The sequence below is a fragment of the Leptinotarsa decemlineata genome, unplaced genomic scaffold, assembly GCF_025532065.1.
Source record: "Leptinotarsa decemlineata unplaced genomic scaffold, Ldec_3_MD MMD2_tig00002974_RagTag_RagTag, whole genome shotgun sequence".
NCBI lineage: Eukaryota > Metazoa > Arthropoda > Insecta > Coleoptera > Chrysomelidae > Leptinotarsa > Leptinotarsa decemlineata.
Window position 1 is genome coordinate 12,725,383 of NW_027412578.1, and position 21,225 is coordinate 12,746,607.

Consider the following 21,225-nt stretch of genomic DNA (forward strand, 5'->3'; position numbering starts at 1 on the left):
ACGAGAAATAAAATAATTATAAATTATTGCAATTGCATATTTCAGTTAACATTTTCGATATTCTCAAAGAGGTAAGTATTTTACTCTAGCAAGATTCGTATTTGTTTGGCAAACCTTGTAAATGAATCAAATAACGGATGGTTTTATTCTAGGCTAATCCTGATAGAGAATAATTTTTCTCCTTGAACTGATAATGAAAAAGTTTTCCATATATAGTCCAATTTTTGATATTAGGATTCAAGGTAACTGAAGAAGGATTATGAATTTTCGGAATGTCGGCTAGTGGATGGTTTTTCAAAGTTTTTTTATCAAAATTACAAATTATATGATATTTAGAATTTTAATGATTGATTGTGTTTCAACTCAATCCAGTTGAATCGAGTAAAGTTTATAAATTTCTGTATATAGTGAGGTAGGTATCTCACAAAAATATGGTTGCAGGTACATAAAAATTTTACAGTACAGCATGTCGAATCTAGGAAGAGACCAGAAAATTTTCACAACCCTTTGAAGGACAAAAGAGCAAATGTACGATCTTACCGTCTTCTAACGCGCGTCTAGTGAACGGGAACGAAGTTTATGAAGCTCTTTCTGCATTTGACAAGCTGTAGCTTCCTGTTTCAAACGGTTTTTTCTAAAATACCTGTAGAATAAAGTGGTCATATAAGTACCTATTTGCCATCCTATTCGGTTTGAAAAATTCCAACAAATCTATTCTGTTGAATTCCACACATTTCACATAATTGGAGAACTTTTGAAGAGCACACCTTAGACATAACCTCCAAATGTAACTAAAAATATAATCGGGGAACTTGAAACTACGAAGCATAAGGGATTAATAAAATCGATCGATAGACAATTGGGCTCGAACCAACGTTCAAATAGCGGGCGATTGAATGAGTAGAACGAACCTCTTACGCTAACCAACCGACTACCCTCCAAAGTTCATTTCGGAAGCTAACTGGAGTCTAGAGACGGCTGTTTTACTTCAGACTGGCGCGTTGAGGGAACTTCTGACATTTCTAACTCCATGTAGTCACATAATAAACCCAGTACTTTAAAAGAAGATACAAAGATGGCGATATTAGTATTGTATGCATATGATTTCAGTTAACCCTTAGCTTCAAGAGACACGAGTAGAAATTTCACAGCTGACGGACTATTTGTTTGTGGGATAGAACATTTTGGGTGAAGCGACTTTTGTTAGTTTGAAGAAAATGGATAAAAATAAATTCCGTATGTTGAAGCATTGCCTAAAGATGTCAAAAGAACGAGTTGGACATATCGTGCATGAATATTTGAAAGTTATGCGTCAATATGTGACAATGGATGAAACATGGTTCCATCATTTCGTACGCAATCAAAACGCGTCATCCGAGTGGATTGCGCATGGTGAACCGACTCCAAAGTGTGCAAAGACGGCTGGCAAGGTTATGGTATCAGTATTTTGGTATTCATAAACCTATTAGACATAAATGTGAGTTTCGGGTAACAGATTGTCAGAACTGTCAACAAGCTCGTCTGCCCATCTAGTAGTCTGTCTGTAGACCGTTTTGGAAACTACGTCAATGTGCGAAATTAATATGTTTGCCATCTGTAGATTTCAAATCGAAAGTGTATTCGTTCCATCTTTGAACCAATGTCGTCCTATGCCCAAAAGGGGAATAAATTACTCGATAAATCGTTTTTATGACATACAATAGCTCGGCCTCTTTACTATGTTTAGCTGCGATTCCTTCGAAATAGCTATTTGCCAATATTTATTGTTTATCAGTATGTAAACAGAACGTGGACAAGGTGCGTCGTTATGCATTTTTTCTGCCAGGATGTTTTTCTTGTGATAAACGAAGAATAAGTTTTTTTCTCTTGATAATAAGTGTCGTAATTTGTCGATAAGTTTAATAACATTCTGAATCGAAGTCTGGTCCGATAACAACGACATATAGCAGTCTTCTCATCGCAGGAATACATGATTGTTGATTAATAATAATAATAATAATTTAATATCCATTTTCAGAACCTAATGTACATATATGATAAGTCGATTGTACTACATAATATATACATACATGAAGAATGAAAACAATACTTTATCATACTTGAATAAAAAATTAAATAATAAAGATAAAACACGAATATGAAAACATAAATCATGGCACATAAATAAATTTCACAATTTCAAAAGAAATAAATAATGTTGAAAAATATTTGAAGAGAAAAATTTTAAAAAAATTTATTTGTAAGAAAAAAAATCCCTTTAAAAATTAAAACCCAACATTTGAAACATCAATTTGAATACTTTTCGAAGTGAATTTGAAAAACTCATGAATTAAACTCAACTTTATTTTGTTCAAACTTGCATTTGCTGTAATAACCCAAATTGAGAAACATTCCCCATTGGCATCATCAGGAGGTGACTAAAACAGTTTTAGTATGTTTTTTCAGGGCATTTCAGTGAAAGCTTGCTTTTGAAAATTTTCCTTCACTATTAATTTTTTCCTGTTCCTCATATTTTTCCGCCCCTGAAAGATATCATCAGCCGATGAGATGCGACTCATCTACCGAACAAACAGATACCATCGAGTGATGTTACGCAAGCTTTTGTTCGATATTTTTACGAGAATCGAGCGTGCGGCCCAAACGTCATTGAAAACAAACGGAAGGAAGTGGGCTTCAAAGAGCCTGCTCGAAAGAGACCCCTCCCTAAACAAATTGACAAGTTAATTGATCAATAGAAAAATGTTTTACTCAATTAACGGGATATTCGTTTCGAATTTTTGTAGGGCTTTCAATTTGAGGGAACAGTGACGTATATGACGTGTGTGTATATATATATATATATATATATATATATATATATATATATATATATATATATATATATATATATATATATATATATTTTGAATGATGCAACTAATTTTCCTTTATTTTCAGTATTTCAATATTAAATTTTACAAAAAGGATTTGAAGCTTTATATCTTCTATTAATTATCTGCCAGCGCTTTCGACAGTTGGTAGTACTGTCATCTTCTGGGCACTCCTCAAACTCAAACAGTTTGAGGAATGTCAAGTACTAAAAGGTCTACCTTGGAACAAAATTTGAAATGCTTATTAAAGTTTCAGGGCATACTACGATATTTTTTCTTAATCGAAAATCGGGATTTTTTAATAGCGATGATATAGCCATGAGAATATTTTTTTTATGATTTCAACAATAAAGTGCCGCCAGATGAAAAAAAACAACTAGCGTAAATATTTTTAATGAAAATAACGGAATTCCATTCAAGTTTTCACGCGAATTAACTAAAACTAAGACCTAATATTTCAATTTAAATCTTAGTTGCCATGGAAATGATATTACAGTTTGACACTTGTGAAGGATTTAAGTGTACTATTGTTAACAATATTCACCTTACAGTTCTTCGGATTATTTTGTGTCATGGCTGCAAGATTGAGCCAAGAGAGAAGAGAGAAAATTGAAATTGTACGCCTTTCGGGAGATGACGTTAGAAGTGCTAGAGAGGTTATTTAATGAGAGACATCCAGATCGTCCTCGTATTAGCTGCGGTACGGTAAATAAACTAAATGAAATATTCAATGAAACTGGTGCAGTATCAAAAATGATGTTAAAAAGTAATCCTGTATAAAGACGAAACAGGAATGACAGGAATGATCAAAGAAACATTCGTAAGCGCTACGACACATGTATCGAAATACGTGGTGGATTAGTAGAGGCTACTAGAATATGAGTTAGAATTAATTGTTGCACTGAATCGAAACATTTCAATAATTAGTTATTAGTTACTTTTATTAAATTTTTTTGCTTCATTGTTAGTTGAATTGTGACTGTAATTCCGTTATTTTCATTAAAAATATTTACGCTTTTTTTTTCATCTGGCAGCACTTTATTGTTGAAATCATAAAAAAATGATATATTGTGACTGTTAGCTGTGCGAGTTTTCGAATTTTTGTTAATAATAAATATTTTTTCATGAAATTTTGGTCACACCTGTTTAGAGGCACTCTGAATCCAGTGGCGTAGTTATTTTTCCAATAAAAAAATCGCTAATAAAAAATCCCGATTTTCGACTAAGAAAAAATATCGTTATGCTCTGAAACTTTAATGAACATTTCAAATTTTGTCCCAAGGTAGACCTTTTAGTACTTGACATTTAAAAAAAATATATTAAAATCGACTTACAACTTCAAATTTTAGGGGGGTGTTTCCATTAAAAATGGGTCACAAATAGAGTACAAATCATTAAAATAGCTCAAATACAGAATGAACATGATTCTGCAGAAATATAGACCTACATTAAACACTTTTATCCAGAGATAGTTTCAATTTTTTGGGATTTTTGTAGGTTTTCGTTAATGTTTTTGCCTTTGCAAAATATTTTTTTTTCAAGTCAAAATCATAGTTTACTTTTTTGTGGAGTGGTTCCTTCGAGAAGGATCATATCCACTGGCTAGTGAATTGAAAGTTGTGAATATTCTAATTTTTTATATGTATTACGTTAACAATCCACAATTAACAATAGAACTGAACTATAAAAAATTGTAGACTCTGTTAGAGTTCAGTAGTAACGATTACCCGGCAATAAGTCTATGAGCGTCAAATCAGGTTAGCTACATGGTCTATCATTTGAACTATGGCGACCGTTTTACCTCTTGAAAGTATCAACCTAGAATAATTTCACGAAATTGTTAAAATATTGAGTTGCATCCACACTCGAAGTACCACCTCCAAAGTCATTGTTTGTAATATATCCCTGGTTGCAAGTTCCTTTCATAAATAGCAATTACTTTTTTCTCAAACAGCGAAAAAATGGGAATTAAAACTTCAAATTTCTAACACACCAGACTTCTTTATACCAGTTCCGTTACATAACTGATCTGTTTTTTTCTTTGTTGCAGGCTGAATCTGAAGTCGCTGCCCTCAACCGTCGTATCCAACTTTTGGAAGAAGACTTGGAACGTTCCGAAGAACGTTTAGCCACAGCCACTGCCAAACTGGCCGAAGCATCTCAAGCTGCTGACGAAAGCGAAAGGTTTGTCGACGATAGAATTTGGAGAGAAATTAGTTCCTGTCTTGTTTTTTGTCACTCGCAACACTAATATTTATAGTTGGTGGTGTAACGATACTGAACTTGCTCTCTAGTCTAGAAAAATAGTGTGCAGGGTCAGCGTAATCGGTAATTTACTAGTTCCGTTGCTCATTACCCGTTTTCAGATCTAAATTATCAATTTCTTCTTTGTAAAATTCTCAGAAACTCGTATTGTGTGGTAAACTAGATTTTTTTCTATAAATGACGTAAGTTCTTAACTATCCCTTTGTCGTTTATAAAAGTCTCAGGAAAATTACATAAAATTATCCTGAAAATAGTCCAATACAAGTTTTTTTTTTCAACTCTAATAATAACCTTGTCGTCGAAAAAAAGTGATTTTTTTTGGGTGTAAATAAATTTGAAGGGTTCTTGTCGAATAAATCCTTGAATGAAAGAGTGTTAACTCTCTAAACCAAATGAAAACTATGTCGAATCAATTTTTCAAGTTTGTTAGCAAAATATTACGCCCGTTGCCACATGATGTTTGATAATGTCTACTGCAGTTGTAGATGAAACGTCGGACCACACCCAACAAACCCAGTGAATAGTTTTGGCACATAGTGTTGAATGTCTAGCTGAAGGGGATCTATGAGATAGACCTTTTTAAAAGTAGTCAGCTAGTTTGGAATTCAGTGTTTTCATTATGCTCGTCACACCACCAACTTATGAACAGTCAAGATGGTGAATATTTGGCTACCTCAAGTGCCCCACGATAAATTCAAAGGTCATTCAGTTATTACCTGATTTTACAGTTTCATTTCTATAAATTTTGGCAGAAATCCCAGAAAAATTGATTAAATTAAAAGTGATTTTTTTTCATTTAATGATCTGATAATGAATTTATAGCTGTTATTAAAAGAGACTGTTATTAGTTCTTCAACAGAGGCTATTTTTATTAGCAAAGGCTGTTATTATTAACAGAGGCTGTTATTATTAACATAGGCTGTTATTATTAACAGAGGCTGTTATTATTATTAGTGGCTGTTATTATTATTAGTGGCTGTTTTTATTAACGGAGGATGTTATTAGCAGAGGCTCTCATTATGAAAAGAGGCTGTTATTAGTTATTATTATCAACAGAGGCTGTTTTTGGTTGTAATTATGAACAGGCTGTTATTGTTATCACCAGAGATTGTTATTAGTTGATTACTAGGGGCTGCTATTAGTTTATGAACTGAGGCTGTAATTAGTTTAATTACTGAGACTGTTATTGATTTATTAACAGAGGCTGTTATTAGCGGTGGTGTCAACTTGGCCAGGAAAAATATACTTGATATTTACTGGGTACTGAAATTATGCATTTCAATTTTTCCTGAACACCACACATTATAGTTAATAAGTCATTTATTCATCTGATCATCTAGTACAGATATTGCAGTAACTGATAATTTGGATTCATCATTGCGAATATATCTTTTTTGCGAACTGTGAAAAATATCCTAGTCCTTTGACAGCCCAATGTAAAATTATTGAATAATTTTTACGATACTAGATGAAATTATTTTAAAATCCTTATTCCAAAAACAATATTCAATGTTCTTCTATACACCTGCTATTTCCAGTTTGGTAGCCAAAACCATCTTGACCTGTCGCTAAATTTCTAATTGTGTGTTGTGTTTTTTCCAATAATCTCCAACTAATTCGTCGAACAGGATACGCAAAGCCTTAGAAAACAGGACGAACATGGAGGACGACAGGGTGTCTCTTCTGGAACAGCAGTTAGCTCAAGCCAAACTTATAGCGGAAGAAGCCGATAAAAAATACGAAGAGGTATAGAACAACCTCCTTTGCTTACTAATATTTGATGCCGGTCGAGAGTTTTAATATTTTCATTATTGTTCTTGACCTCATTTATTTTTGACGCTTTCGATGTTTCTCGAATTATATTCTAGGAGCGGTGGACCAAGCGGCTTGAACATCCTGTATATTTTCTCTTTCAGGCGTTTTCAAATCAATAGTGAAAGTTCACGTCAGTAACGCCAATAAAAGATACAGATACGTTCATTTATGTTGGTTATTTGAAAGAAACTCGTGATTTCACATTGTGAATCATAGTTGTTTTTCCCAAATTTGGAAGTGTTGTCAATGAGAAGCAAAAGTTGCCCAAGACATATGGTCCTAGAGAGTGTTAATTATCAGACTATAAGCACTTTTTACGAATAGAATCTTCTACCGTACATAAGAACTATAAGAAAATAATTTTACATTACCCAAAAATGAAACATAAACTTAATTTGATGTCCAGCAATTTAGACTAGCATAAAGTTTGGTTTGACAAACCAGTTTGTTTTTGAAAGTGGGATCTGGTTCAAAATTTTTCAAATTATGTGCAAAGTTCTCTGTTGAAAGTTTCTTCAGTCAGCTGTGTCAAAGCTATTGATAGAACCCAGAGCTGCTTTCCCAGAGCAAAGGAAAGCAAGGGAATATTAACAGGAATAAAGCTTTGCTACCTGCCCTTTACACACTGATCAGGCAAGAGAAATATGTTTTGTGTTGATGATTATGAAAATTAATTTGAAATGAACTGAATCTCTCATTTGATCAATAATAATGAATAAAGTCCAATATATTTTATCAAGTTTAATAGATTTCCACAAGTTCTTTGATAACACTATCTGAAAAAATTCCCTCTATGGTAGGATCAACTAACATAACTACTGACCTGTATCTTTTGTGGTGTTGCAAAATAAGATATTCGTCGAATTTATCGGAGGAAGATTATCAGAAATTAAAGTTCGAATGGAAATGATTTTATTCACTCCAGATATCAATTTATCTGTTTGTGGTGTTAATTCTAGAGGCAAAAATTGTTTCATCTTTATCATGTTCTCGCCTGTAGGCGATACTAATAATGAAAATATTTACTACAATGTGGTTATGTTAAAATAAAGCAAACATTGAAAATTATTGTTGCGAAATATTGAGAACAGTTAACCGATTCGAATGGTTCATTATCTCTCAAATCATTTCTATAATTATCCTCAATCTTGTTATTAATTGTGTTCTCGAATAATAATTTTGAAATATACCAGTGAGATTGTAATTTTTTTTTCAAACGAAATGTTTTTCCCCTTTGTTTTACTAATTGTTGGTGAGGCATTTCTTTTGGAGATAGTAATCCTGGTTGTGATTTCCCATTTGATGCAGAATTCAATCTTGATCAGTGATAACTGATGTTTTCAGTATTTTTAAATTATGACTGCCTGCTCCAGATTATTTTCTTGCACCCAGTCGCCATCTTGAAAGTTTCATCTGTCAATTTCACTTCAAAATAAAGTATTCATGCATCAATTCCATCATCCCAAATTTCAATTTTTTTAGATGACCCGTTAGTGTAGTAAGAAAGCAGCTAAACAAGAAATATAAAAATGTATTTTTTTGAATTATTACGCAGAATTTATAACTACCATAAAGAGAATTTCAAAAACTTCAAAACGAACCCCAATGATTTGCAAATACTCTGGAGGAAGCAGTCATAATTTAAAAATACAGAAAACATTTTTCATAAAAGTCTTTGTGAAAATATATAGCTAAATAAAGTTGTAGCCCGAAGAGGGAAAAGTTGTCCTCGAAAAGTTGTTAATAAAATTGTAAACATCAACTATCTTTTATCTCCACTTGCCATGAAAATATAGATGTTGGAAAAACAGTAATTAATGTATCTCTTTCTCCGGTATATTCGAAAGAATCCCACACTGAGTTTTGACCCCATTTTTGTCCCCGTTTATTGTATTTTAAATATTTCCTTCCGACCCCAGGCAACGCAAAGTCTTAGAGAACCGTTCTCTGGCAGATGAGGAGCGTATGGACGCCCTCGAGAACCAGCTGAAGGAGGCCAGATTCCTTGCTGAAGAAGCCGACAAAAAATACGATGAGGTTCTTAAAAATATTTTCGACTTGAGTTCTGCTGATTTGTGCCCTACTAATTCGATATAAATCAATAATAACGTCAGCAAAAATTGTCGGGGTTTACTAACGATGCGCAGAGTTGTTTGCAATCACATGATGTGCGCAGAAGTGTTTTTGTAGTTGTTGTTTTGTTTTCGACGTCGTGGAACCTACCATCATCATGCGGCGCTCTTTTACGATTTCGGTCTGAAGGGGGATAGTGAAAAGTGCGGTGAAACGTCGTCTGGTTTGATAATGTGCCCTTCGTTTTTCCGGGGTTTTGTGATTTTTGTGATTTCAGAGTTGATTTCGAGCTTGAGACTGTATATCCGTCCGATTTTTCGATTTGCAAGACGATCCAGCTTACAAAAAAAATACTCGAGTTCTAAATCGGGTGATTTTTGTGGACGAGAAAATTTCTTTTAATTGAAAAACGATTCAGAAGTTCTGGGAATGTATTTCAAAATTAATTTTGTGTTTACACAATCTGAAAGCAATATTTACAAACATATTAAATTTCTCTAGCTATAAAGAAATTGAATGGTAGCCATGAATTCATCTGTGAAAATCTTAAATTTCAAACGCCATCTAGTGATATATTGAACCATAATTATTGTCAAAGGATAGGCATTTTTCGGATTCACCCGGTATAGAATATTTATCAACAGTGTTTCGTATCGACGATTGATGTTTTTAGCATATCTATTTATGAAAACAAGACACCAAATATTTGATTATTATGAATTTTTCAAAGTATTTATATTCGAATAAAATTATATTATTGAGTAAAATACTCTATTTACAGATATCATTCTATGTTGATTTGAGTTTGATGTTCAATAACACCATTTCGCTCGTTTTTTTGTTTGCTGTGTTGATGGTCTCATGAACCACCGCAATGTTCAACATTAATCGAAATTTGAAAACTACAACAATCAAGGCAGAATAGTTGGTATTATACAGGGTGGTACCAATGCATCAATTTCATGTGAGCAACTGAAGTGTTTAAAACTCACCCCAAATAAAAAATATATAAAAAATCAGTAAACAAACAGAAAAGCATACATTTAAGTACTTGCAGAACAGAATTTTTATCCGGTCAATCTAGACATTGGAAGGTACATAAATTTACAAGCTGCAAACGCGTGTAATTGTTCAAAACATAGTTAAAAACAAGATTTTAAAATTCCGAATGATTGCGATGCCTGGAAAAAAATTTATTCGAGGTTAAAGGTCAAAAATCTCGAAAAAAATTTGGTTTACCGCGATTTTCAGGAAAACGGTAAGTTTTATCATAAAATAACCTCAGAGAAAAATTGTAGGTCATAAAATTCTCTACAAAAAATGTAGCAATACTTTTTTTCTTAGAGCCACCGTTTCTGAGATACAAAGAGTAAAAAAGTTGTAAAAGTTGTAATCGTCATTATATGCACACGTTTCCACGTCATCTATGAGGTAGTGTACTTAGCGCGTTTTTTTTTCAACGTGGTTTCCCCAGTAGGCCTGTTCCACATGTCTGTTGAGATTCTGTCAAATTGAAAACTTGCATAATAAAATATATTAGGAAGGGTTGGAAATTATAAAAGCGATTGAAATTAAAAAAATGTAAAATTTTATTCGTCTGAGTCATAACCTTTATATACTTCTTCTTGTCTTTCTTCTTCTTGGTCTTCTTCTTCTTCTTGGTCTTCTTCTTCTTGATCTTCTTCTTCTTGGTCTTCTTCTTCTTCTTCTTGGTCTTCTTCTTCTTCTTGGTCTTCTTCTTCTTCTTGGTCTTCTTCTTCTTCTTGGTCTTCTTCTTCTTGGTCTTCTTCTTCTTCTTGGTCTTCTTCTTCTTCTTGGTCTTCTTCTTCTTCTTGGTCTTCTTCTTCTTGATCTTCTTCTTCTTGATGTTCATCCTGGGTGTAGGTAAACTGCGTCAAGAGTGATGTATCGCATGTTTCCTCGTCAAATAAATCCTCCACTATTGGTGATTCAGCATTAGAACATGACTGGCCTTGACAATGTGTACATGCCAGAGAACACAACAGTCCAACTTCTTCACAACCACATTTAGCGCTGCACCCTTTTTACAGTTGCAAAAATTGTGTTCAGCAGTTTTTCCGGCGCAGGTGGGAGTAAACTGTAAATAGGTTCTAATGCATTGTCGACCAACTTCTAAGCCCAGTCTTTTGGGTCTAGCTGATAACCAAGCCACACTTGAACTTGGTAATATACCCGGAAAAGATGTTGATGAGCAGCAACTGAGGTTGGAGGAAGACAAGCTAATTGCACCTGTTTCTTATTTTTAGTGTTTTTTTACGAAACGTGCATATCGATACTTATCTAAGCAGGTGGTTTTTTTTCGGAGCTTTGTACATAGAAAGAAGAAACTGAATCCCGTTGGTGATAATTTCTTGTTCAGTCGAATTGCTTTTTTTGAAAACTTCAACACATTTTACTGAATCTTGTTTTTCAAACATTTTTAAAGACTGTTGCTTTACCCCTGATGTAAAATGCAGACGTCGTATCACAGCCAGTTATTGCGTGTAAAAATAGTACATGATTTTGACTCTTTGCAAAAGTAGATGAACTTTTTGACGAATATATTTCGGTTTGACTTTGAGCTTTTCCTGGCTTTGGAAAGAAAATAGTTTTTTCAGGTGGAGTTCGAGCAGTAAGAAGTACGAGTAAGCCTACATCTTCACCAACAACAATAGTTGTATTTGTCAAATTAAATTGCTCTATAGCTGTTTCAATAATCAGTACGTCGGCATCGTTAGGCACCTCAGAGATGTATATACGTGGCATACTCATGCATATAATGACGATTACAACTGATTGACTAGTCGTATCTCAGAAACGGTAGCCCTAAGAAAAAAAGTATTGACACATTTTTTGTAGAGAATTTTATGACCTACAATTTTTATTCGAGGTTATTTTATGATAAAACTTACCGTGTTCCTGAAAATCGCGAAAAAACAATTTTTTCGACATTTTTGACCTTTGACCTCGAATAATTTATTTTTTTTTAACTATGTTTTGAATAATTACACGCGTTTGCAGTTTGTTGTAAATGTACCTTCACTCTTATTTTTTAGTCTAATTTGACCGGATAATTTTCAAAAGTTTTTATTGAACTGCATTAATTTTGAGTTCAAAAGAAAAACAAATGTGCGGCACAATTATTTTGCACTTTCAACTAATCAATTTTTAAATAATGTATTCGTTATATACCTAGTTGAAATCCATACAAGTTTTTAAACGTACACCATTATCGCACATTTACTTCAATGGTCATTAATTTTTTGTGACTATTCAGTGAGGCAAGTTTCTAATTGTGATAACAGTGTCTTATCGATGTATTATCATTATTTTAATCGTGTTTTTCATTGTTGACGATGGCGTTAAAGTAGCCCGAGAATATGCGGCAGCTTTTTATTCAAAATATGGAAAAATCTCTTCAGAACGATAATTGGGAATGATTTGTATGTACGTAACGTTGATAATTTTTAAGTCTTTCTCAAGTTTACTGTTGAATGGTATATAAAATCGGAAATATATTTCTGAAAAGGAGGTTATTCACAATATTATTGTGATCAATTGAAACCATAACCCAAAAACAAATAATTCCTAATCCAATACCAATCTGATGGGGCTGATAAGGTTCTTTAAAGGAATATCTTCAAATATTTTATCTCTTATAATAAGAATTTCAAACGATAAACGGCAGAGAAAAACAACTGAATGTGAAACATGGGTTATGTTCATATTGTGAAACATAGGTTATGTCCGTTTTGGGGTTTGCTGTGTTTGTAGTTGTTTAATTGTAAATTTCTGAGACTAATAACCTCAATTGAGGTTATGTTTAGAAAACCCATTCGTCAGTTTCGCACGTTTTGAATGCAGCAACAGAAATAAGATGGTGAATATTCGGAATGTTGACTGAACAGGACACGAGATCAAAAGAAGGTTACATTCCGCCTTCTTTTTTGCACAGAAAACGATCGGAATATACATGATTTTATTTATCACCGCCTTTATACATTGTTCCACCTTGCTACATACTTTTTTCCGCAGAAATTACTTTTCCATGAAGAAATTTATCTTTTGTCAGAGCTGACAACTTTGAGGTTTAAAATGTACGTTGGTACTACTGCTTTTTTCAACTATATTTATAGTGAATCGTCTAAAACTAACTTATTTTTGAAAAGTTATACATTTTATGAATCAGAAGTACTCACTTGGCTAATTAAGTGAAGAATAAGCAGCAGCTTACTTATTTCGTGTATTAATTCAAATTCCATTCAAAGTTGTTGTAATATTCGTGCGAAGCAGTTGTACCAATCTCAGATTTGTCAATTGCATAAAACACTACCAGAAAAAATTTGTTTTTTTTGTTTTCTCAAATTTATAAAAAACGATGGATTCATTACTTGAGGGAAAAACCGCACTCGACAGTATCTTATAAACATTCTGTTAATGTTGTTTTTTCGTTAACTAGTCATAAAGTTCCAGTATGTATTATAATATGTAGAAACATGCAGTATTTTGTTTTGAAAAAATTGATGCCATTGTTTCCGTCGTCTGCACCTAGGGGGGTCTGCCTAACGAGGTCTTTAACATAAATGAAGTTTGGCTACCTGCACTTAATCGCACCCGTAACAGCTCATTTAAATCAAGCAATATAAACAAAGTCATATCCACCGTGAAGTCATTTGAGAGCCAAACTATTGATATAGTCTCTGCTGTATCCAGTTGTTTGACATACTGATTGACAAAGGACTGACTATTATATCCATGTACAGTACAAATCATTCGTCAATTTTCAGTTCTCCCAATTTATAATTTAGAGAATTTGAACTGTTTTGAAATAGTATCCATATTTAAAATAGACGAGTCTCAGGTTTCGCAGCTTTTGAAGCTAAATGATTTTTTTTTCATTCTCGTTGTAGATATTTAACAATGTATGTATAATATACCAGTTGAAGTACTATATTGTTTATGTACATACTGTACAAGTTTAACAAGAAAATATACTGTACACAATGTAAATACGAAAATAGTTAAATTATTAACAAAGCGAGATATTTTTGTATCGTTCTTATATTATATAGTTGTTGTTCTAAACCATTGTTATAAGTATTGTTCGGCGAATAATTTTGATTACCGTTCATCGAATTTACACAGTTCGTTCGTTAAATCAAGAAGTCGCGAGTGTTACTGTTAATTAGCGGGACTGGTAATTGATTAATTTTAATTAACTATTGGGATTGTGTTCGGACAGACATTGTTTGAGGCTACGAATATGATGAGTATGTTCCATGATAGCTTTTTAGGTTTCTGTTTGGAGGTTTCTTCGAAGTTTGGATTTCGCTAATTACGGGGTCTTTCGAAATGAGTGGAAGTTGAGATATGAAGAACTTTGTGGTTTGGAAAGTGTTTCAATGCCAGCTTTTCGGTTCGGTCATTTCAGAATAGTAGAAACATCCCTAATTTGAATTAAAATCTGTAAAAACTTGGTATTTTTGAGTTCAAAATCGATTTTGATGAAGAAAAATTTGTTCGATTTTTAACCTATAGAATAAAATGAGTTTTAGATGAATTGTAAATTGACAGAAACTTTTTGGAATATTGATAGAGTTGAGTAAAATGGTAGGTGTGACTTGTGTTCAACATATTATTGATTATTCTTATAAGAATAATGATAGTTCATTCATCTTTCATATGTACATATACATGTTTAAAAATAATCGTTGATGGCAAACTTTTTGTAAAATTCTTCAAAGTGCATACAACAACAATGCAGTAAACTGCAATAAAAAAATTAATGAAAAATATAGCCAGAATAGTAACTAATCTCTTTGTGAAAATCCTTCTAAGTTATAATATCTTGCTTCCTAATTTTAGCCTTGTAAAGATAATAAACACTTTTTTCCTGAGGTAATCTTCGACGGCAAATGTTTTGGGGTAAATTTTACAAGACAATAGTTTCTTGTTTATGAAAATACTCCACATCAGTGTGACCAATAATAAATATAATTCTGGATATAGGATAGGGAAAACACCTTTTGTCTAATTTCTTCTAAGATTTTTTATTTGTTTACGTTTACTATACCATTTTCAAGTAAATTGATGGAGATTGACAAACAAATCCTTAAATATACAATGATATGGTCAATGCCCTTTATAGATACCTGCAATAGGTACCTGAAGTAACAAAAATGTTACCTGATTTATCAACACCTTATCTGAGATACCAGGACAATCATGATACATCAAAATTAGGGACTATTGATCTAAAAACACAACTTGTAGATTGCTCCAAATACCAATCGAACTTAAACTAGTTGCCAAAATTAACAAATTCAAAAGGGGGAGCTGCATGTTTCTAATTGGTCATTGAGGTTTTGAAATTTGGGTTTTCATTCAATTAATTTATTCCCAATTCTTCAAACAAATTAATCTCCTTTTTCTTACTGCTTGTATGGAGAATTTTCATTTTTCTTTATGTATTGCGTGGTTTGTTTTTTGTAGATGTCTATATTATTCCCTATCCTATATTCAATATTAATTTCTAAAAATAAATAGTTCGTCAATTGAACAAGCTGAAAAACTTTTTATTTTTGCTTGAATTTTTCTGAAACTATATTAATCTTCATACATTCGTCATATTCATCTCGTAGCAAACCAAATCTGTCCTCTATAATTTAATATTTTTAGATTCCATTGTGTCAGAAACTATTTTGAAGGTTTGTTTGTTGTGGATTGTAGGTTCATACGATTGTCATGTATTCTAGAAATGCGACGTCTATAATATATATAGGTATATACCACGACTTACATACTTGGAAAATAGCTATTACACATTAATTTCCAGCTGTGAAAATGTACAAACTATGTTGAGTTGATTTCCATCTATCATACACAGCACTCAGTATAAAATTTATGTTAATGTATGTTCTTGCCACATCACCTTTGTCTGGGATTGATGATGAAAATTGTGGATAATACTAGAGTTATTTTCTTTGTTTTTCATAGAAAAGAAAAATATTTTCGATGACGTTGAAGATCAGAACAAGCCCGAGTTTGAAAGAAAGAAAAATCCGAATATGATTTTGTGCATATGGCTTCATAACACTTGTTTCGGAAGACCCTGTATATGTTTTTCCAACTTCTTAAAGACCTTCGCTTGCATGTCATATTAACTATGATTTCAACGTATCAAACGTGAGACAAAATTCGACACAAAAAAAAGTTGTTTAAGGTAGTCTCAGTACGCCAAAAATGATTATATTATGATATATTGAATATCACCAGATTAAGGTTGTTATCTCGTGAAACGTCACTTATTAGATTGAATGTGCGTAATAAAGATTGTGATTTCATTATTTCTAGAAAAATGTGTGGTACAATACTACCTTAGAATTTTTTGATAACTATGACTAATCACTTGTGAAACTTGTTTTATCACAATTTGGCTTCTGATATACGGAGGGTTTATTAAACATGCGGCAAAAATTTGGTGTCAAAAAAGCAGCGGCTTCTCCATTCCCAATCGATTTCATTTCCTTTAAAGTTTTTTGTATACTGCTTAAACTTACGCCAGCTCTTTCTTGAACTTTTTAAAAGTCCTTTATATGTTTATTTTCTGTCCCTTCTCGTTGCATAAAAAAATTACATTGGCTATAATTTCCCTCGTTTGACTTGTAGCACTTTACGGTTTAGGTTTGATTCAAACTCAATCCTGGTTAATTTACAACACTCAAATTGTACTATTTACGCTTTATTTCTGCTCGGACTGTACACTCGGTTAACCCGCGATGCCCACTTCACAACAGACAAATTCGACTGACTTTGATTTTGAAACTTTTTCCTATTCTTGACAAACTGTACCTATCAACAACATTCCGATTACTACAAACGACTGCAGACATTCAATTTGAATAGTATGTCTCATTTGTATGTGTCAAATAGGTTGAAACTGATTGACTTTGTCTATTTGACGATCCTGGTGTTTTTGAATGAGTTCGGGAGTCGAAACAAAGCGACCTATCAAAAATCATCAAAGGACAAAATATCCTTAGAATAGTCCAAGGAATAGTCGCTTACATTTCAGCCGCATGTTTAATAAACACCCTGTATTTTAGTTTTGTTCCATCGATTTCAAATAGGGATAGTATCATTTTTAGGTTTTAGAGAAACCGGCATAGTTGAGGAAATAGGTCATAATTGAAATTACACACAAAACTAATGAGGGAAAGTAACATTTTTTTGGGAACTGCAAAACAAATTCATATAAAAATTTAAAGATGCCATTTTTATAAGTGTCAAAGTATGAGAAAAAAAAGGTCTCATCTTGATAAGTATTTGTTCTTGAGGTACGACATCATTGTAGTTTTTTTCAATTTCTACTCGATAAAAATCTAATAATATTAACATATTCCTGTCACATGAGCAGAAAAAAACAATGCAATGTACATTACACCGTAACAGTTGGGCTGAAAAATTAGTAGGCTAACATAGTAGGCTTCCTCTTATTCAGAGGAATCGGGCAATTTTCGGATATGCAATTGGTTAGTACCTCGTCCACTAGATGGAGTGACATTTTGTGATGTTCGCTCCAACTTTGGAAGAGGAATTAAATACTCTGAAAAAATTCCGATTTTCAATTATGGAATATCATTGGACTTTAGGTCGATGATGGCCACTATCTTGCACTGATGAGTGGCTAATAAGCCCGAAACCGGTCTGCAAGTGTGCCCGTTACAAAATTGAAGGTCGACTCTTTCAGTTGTATTGCTAATTGCATATGCAGGAAATTTCTGAGAAGATATCTACACTGACGCTTGTCGAATATAATCCAACGCCCTTCGTGGTATTAGCCAGGGGAGTAGTTGTTTTCTGATAGGCGTCAGTCTATTCAACCTAGTGCGTAGGTATATTCGAGACTGGCTTGAACGTTCAAAGTTCATTTCATTAGATTTGATATTTTATTTGATATATCATCAGTACTTGATACGTTTTGAGAATTTCATCAAAAAGTCTTCACCAGAAACATTTTGAAGGCTTCTAAAAATACGTTGCAGTCTGCTCTTGTGAAAAACGTTTTGTTTTATAACCTGAAACTGAAATTAACCTACGAACAAAAATTGTTCCTTCGCTGTTAACTCACTCAAGATGTATGTTTAGGTAGCCCGTAAGTTGGCCATGGTTGAAGCCGATTTGGAGCGCGCAGAAGAACGTGCTGAAGCCGGTGAATCGTAGGTTTCGGTTTTATACTGAGTGTTTATGAAATTTCCCAGCATGCAGTTTTTCGGAGACTTGTTTGAAGTGTTTTTGAATGATTTGTTCGATGTTTTTCCTTGGATTTCTTCACAGGAAATGCGGCTGAGCTATATGTTTTTATATTTATCTTTTTTTTTGTGTTCTTCAAGGAAACATCAATGTGCCCTGCTATTCATAAACGACAGCCCGAGTGAAAATGGGTAATAAGTATTTTGACATTGGCATAATTTGAATCTTGGATAAGATAAACTGGTTGAATAATCGGCATAGAAAGAATTATCTGGATGACCTTCAAGCGATCTATTGTAATAGTACGCAACGTCAACTCCTTATAAGGCTCGAGAATAACTTGTCTTTCTAAGGTCACTATTTAACCTAATTTCGATACACCGGTACTCGTATACGGGGTGGAATATTTGAGAAAATTCCTCATCAAATGATAGTGAAGGAACTTTTCCGTTTATCATTACCAGGAATGTCTATTTTATCACCAAATGCCGTGGCACATTGTTGTTTCTTGTGGATGAGCAGTTTTTGTCGTGTTTTTTCAATGCTTGCTGCATGATTGCAATGTTGCCAGGTCGCCCGAAAATTGGTGTTGATGGAGCAGGATCTGGAAAGGGCAGAAGAAAGGGCCGAACAAAGTGACAGGTAGGGAGCTGTGCTTTGCAATTTTACAATTCTTTTTACAGCAGAATTGGAAAGGAAATGAGGTATTACGTATTACTAAAGTGGTATTTTCATTTCCCGGTTTTAAGTAGTTTTTTTCAAAGCGTTTCCAACTGAAATAGGTATAGTCTATACTAAGTCAATCCGAACAGCTAAATAAAAGCCATTACTTTTAACTACTCTTTACTGCTGATAAAAAAATCCGTGTAGGTTTATGTAACCACGCCGCCCATGATAGATAGATAGATAGATAGTTTTATTGAAGTTTTCGAATTGAACATATGAAAACTTAAGTCAGTAAGGTATAAATATATAACTAAAATACAACAAAAGATTATCACAGGTTTATAAATTCGTGGGAGTACATTTTAGTATAATTCAATATTGAAAAAAAATAGAAAAAAAAAGATAAGTGTCACAGATATGAACGCATTTGTCTAAAATATATAGATATCAAAATATAATGAAAATGAAAATATACTCTCGCATATGTCATGTTTATATTTGTTAGGATTATAAAAATTTTGATGGCTAATACTAATATCTATCCTTCTTCTGTTTTCTGCAATCGTCATGAAGTTGCCATAAAAAATTCTTGCATCGAATACAGTTCCGTGTTACACAACAAATCGAAAACTAGAATTTTGAAAGTATGCTGTCTGTCTTCTTCTCTGATTGTCAGTGGTAAATGATTGTATAGTTTGATGGCTATGTAGCGTGGTCCTCTTTCTGTATTTCTTAGTCTATATTTAGGAAGAACGAGGTTCGAATTGTTCCTAGTATAGTACTCGAGAATGTTTTTATGAATAATGAATTTTTCTTTGTTGTCATAAACGAAAATAACACAAACATAAATATAGATTCCATATAAAGTAAGTAATTTATTACTTTTAAAATCTATTAAGTTCATGTCAAGCATATTCTTTATTAATAAGTATTTGCATAATAAAAATGCGTTCCAAGTTAGTGCTTCCACCCCAGAACATAACTCTTTGAGGAAAGGATATACTGTTCCATAGTATACTGTTTTTGGTGCTGCAGTATTCAAGTGACTTCTCAAAATTCTAATTGTATAACATTTGCTAGCCAGTTTTTTGCAAGATGCTCAATATGTACGTCAAAGTTTAATTTTTCATCTAGATAGACCCCTAACATTTTTGAAAAATTCAACTTTTCAGGGCCCATGTTCACATACTCTGGAATAATGATGGAAGTATTAACTGTTCTGTATTCAAAAATTCATTTTGAATGAAATATGTTGAGGATGTAGAAACAACATTCAATACATCAGAGCATAACTGACAAGTTTGGTGCTAGTATGTTTTTTCCGAAAAATCGTTTATATAAATAATGAAGAACAAAGGACCTAGCACACTTCCTTGTGGTACACCTTTATGAATATCAGCTATGTCAAAGTAAAACACTTCTGTTTGATGTTTGATGCAAACTTTTTGTTTTCTGTTGCCAAGATGAGATCTAAAGCTTTACCCTTGATACCATGATGAAACAACTTTTGTAATGAAACTGCCGACGTTCGGTAACCATTTAGTTTTTGTGCCATTCAAATTGACTTTGTATATACTAAACCATCGGATAACAACTGATGAATCTTTTTAAAATAATTGGGAATTTATGAAAAATCAACCTCCAAGAATATTTATTTTTCGACACTTCACAACTGCCAAATTATTTTTTTCATTTTACGTTACCCCAAACAAAATCATCTCTCCGAATTATTATTATCAAACCAAAATATTTTCTCAAACTTGATATCTATTGTATTATTATTATTAAATTCTGAAAATTTGCAGACATAACTGACTATGACCGATTGAAATATAATTTGTTGGCAACAAATAAATTTTCTGATTCATCAAATCTGAGATGTATTATGTACCATGAAACGAGTTTATATAGTTGATCTAGTTTGGCCAACATACCTTCACCTTGCTTTTTCCTGACTTCACTGTTGATTATATAGTTTCCAAACTTTGTGTGTTCTTTTTTCTGTCTACTAGATTATCTGAAGGTTTCCAAAGTTTTATACCTTCATATTAATCTTTCCAAGTACTCGTTTTAACTTATGATGTTGATCGTTTTGAATCGTTTTTCTGAGAAGGTGGAAAAAACATTCTCTGGAAAAATAACATTCTAAAGAAAGTCTTGTCAACGCAATTTTTAAATGATATAAACCATTCAGTAAAATAACTTTCCGATGTAAATGTATTGAAATCAGAGGTAGCCATTTGAAATTTTGAAAAAAGTATTGACACTTTCTCTCTAGGAAAAG

General features: G+C 32.8%; 1 protein-coding gene across 19 annotated transcripts in view; it reads left to right on the forward strand.

Moving 5' to 3' along the window:
• Tm1 (Tropomyosin 1) overlaps nucleotides 1-21,225 on the forward strand; it is a 62,981-nt gene that overhangs the window by 22,206 nt on the left and 19,550 nt on the right. For 10 of the 19 annotated variants that reach the window (XM_074177520.1, XM_074177516.1, XM_074177508.1 and 7 more), the window contains 3 exons: nucleotides 4,921-5,054; nucleotides 8,870-8,987; nucleotides 18,171-18,241. In XM_074177520.1, the coding sequence (XP_074033621.1) occupies nucleotides 4,921-5,054; nucleotides 8,870-8,987; nucleotides 18,171-18,241 (323 nt within the window). Of the gene's footprint in view, nucleotides 1-4,920; nucleotides 5,055-6,763; nucleotides 6,882-8,869; nucleotides 8,988-18,170; nucleotides 18,242-18,846; nucleotides 18,918-21,225 lie in introns of all 19 variants that reach the window. The other 9 variants (XM_074177521.1, XM_074177517.1, XM_074177518.1 and 6 more) reach the window with 1 other exon arrangement.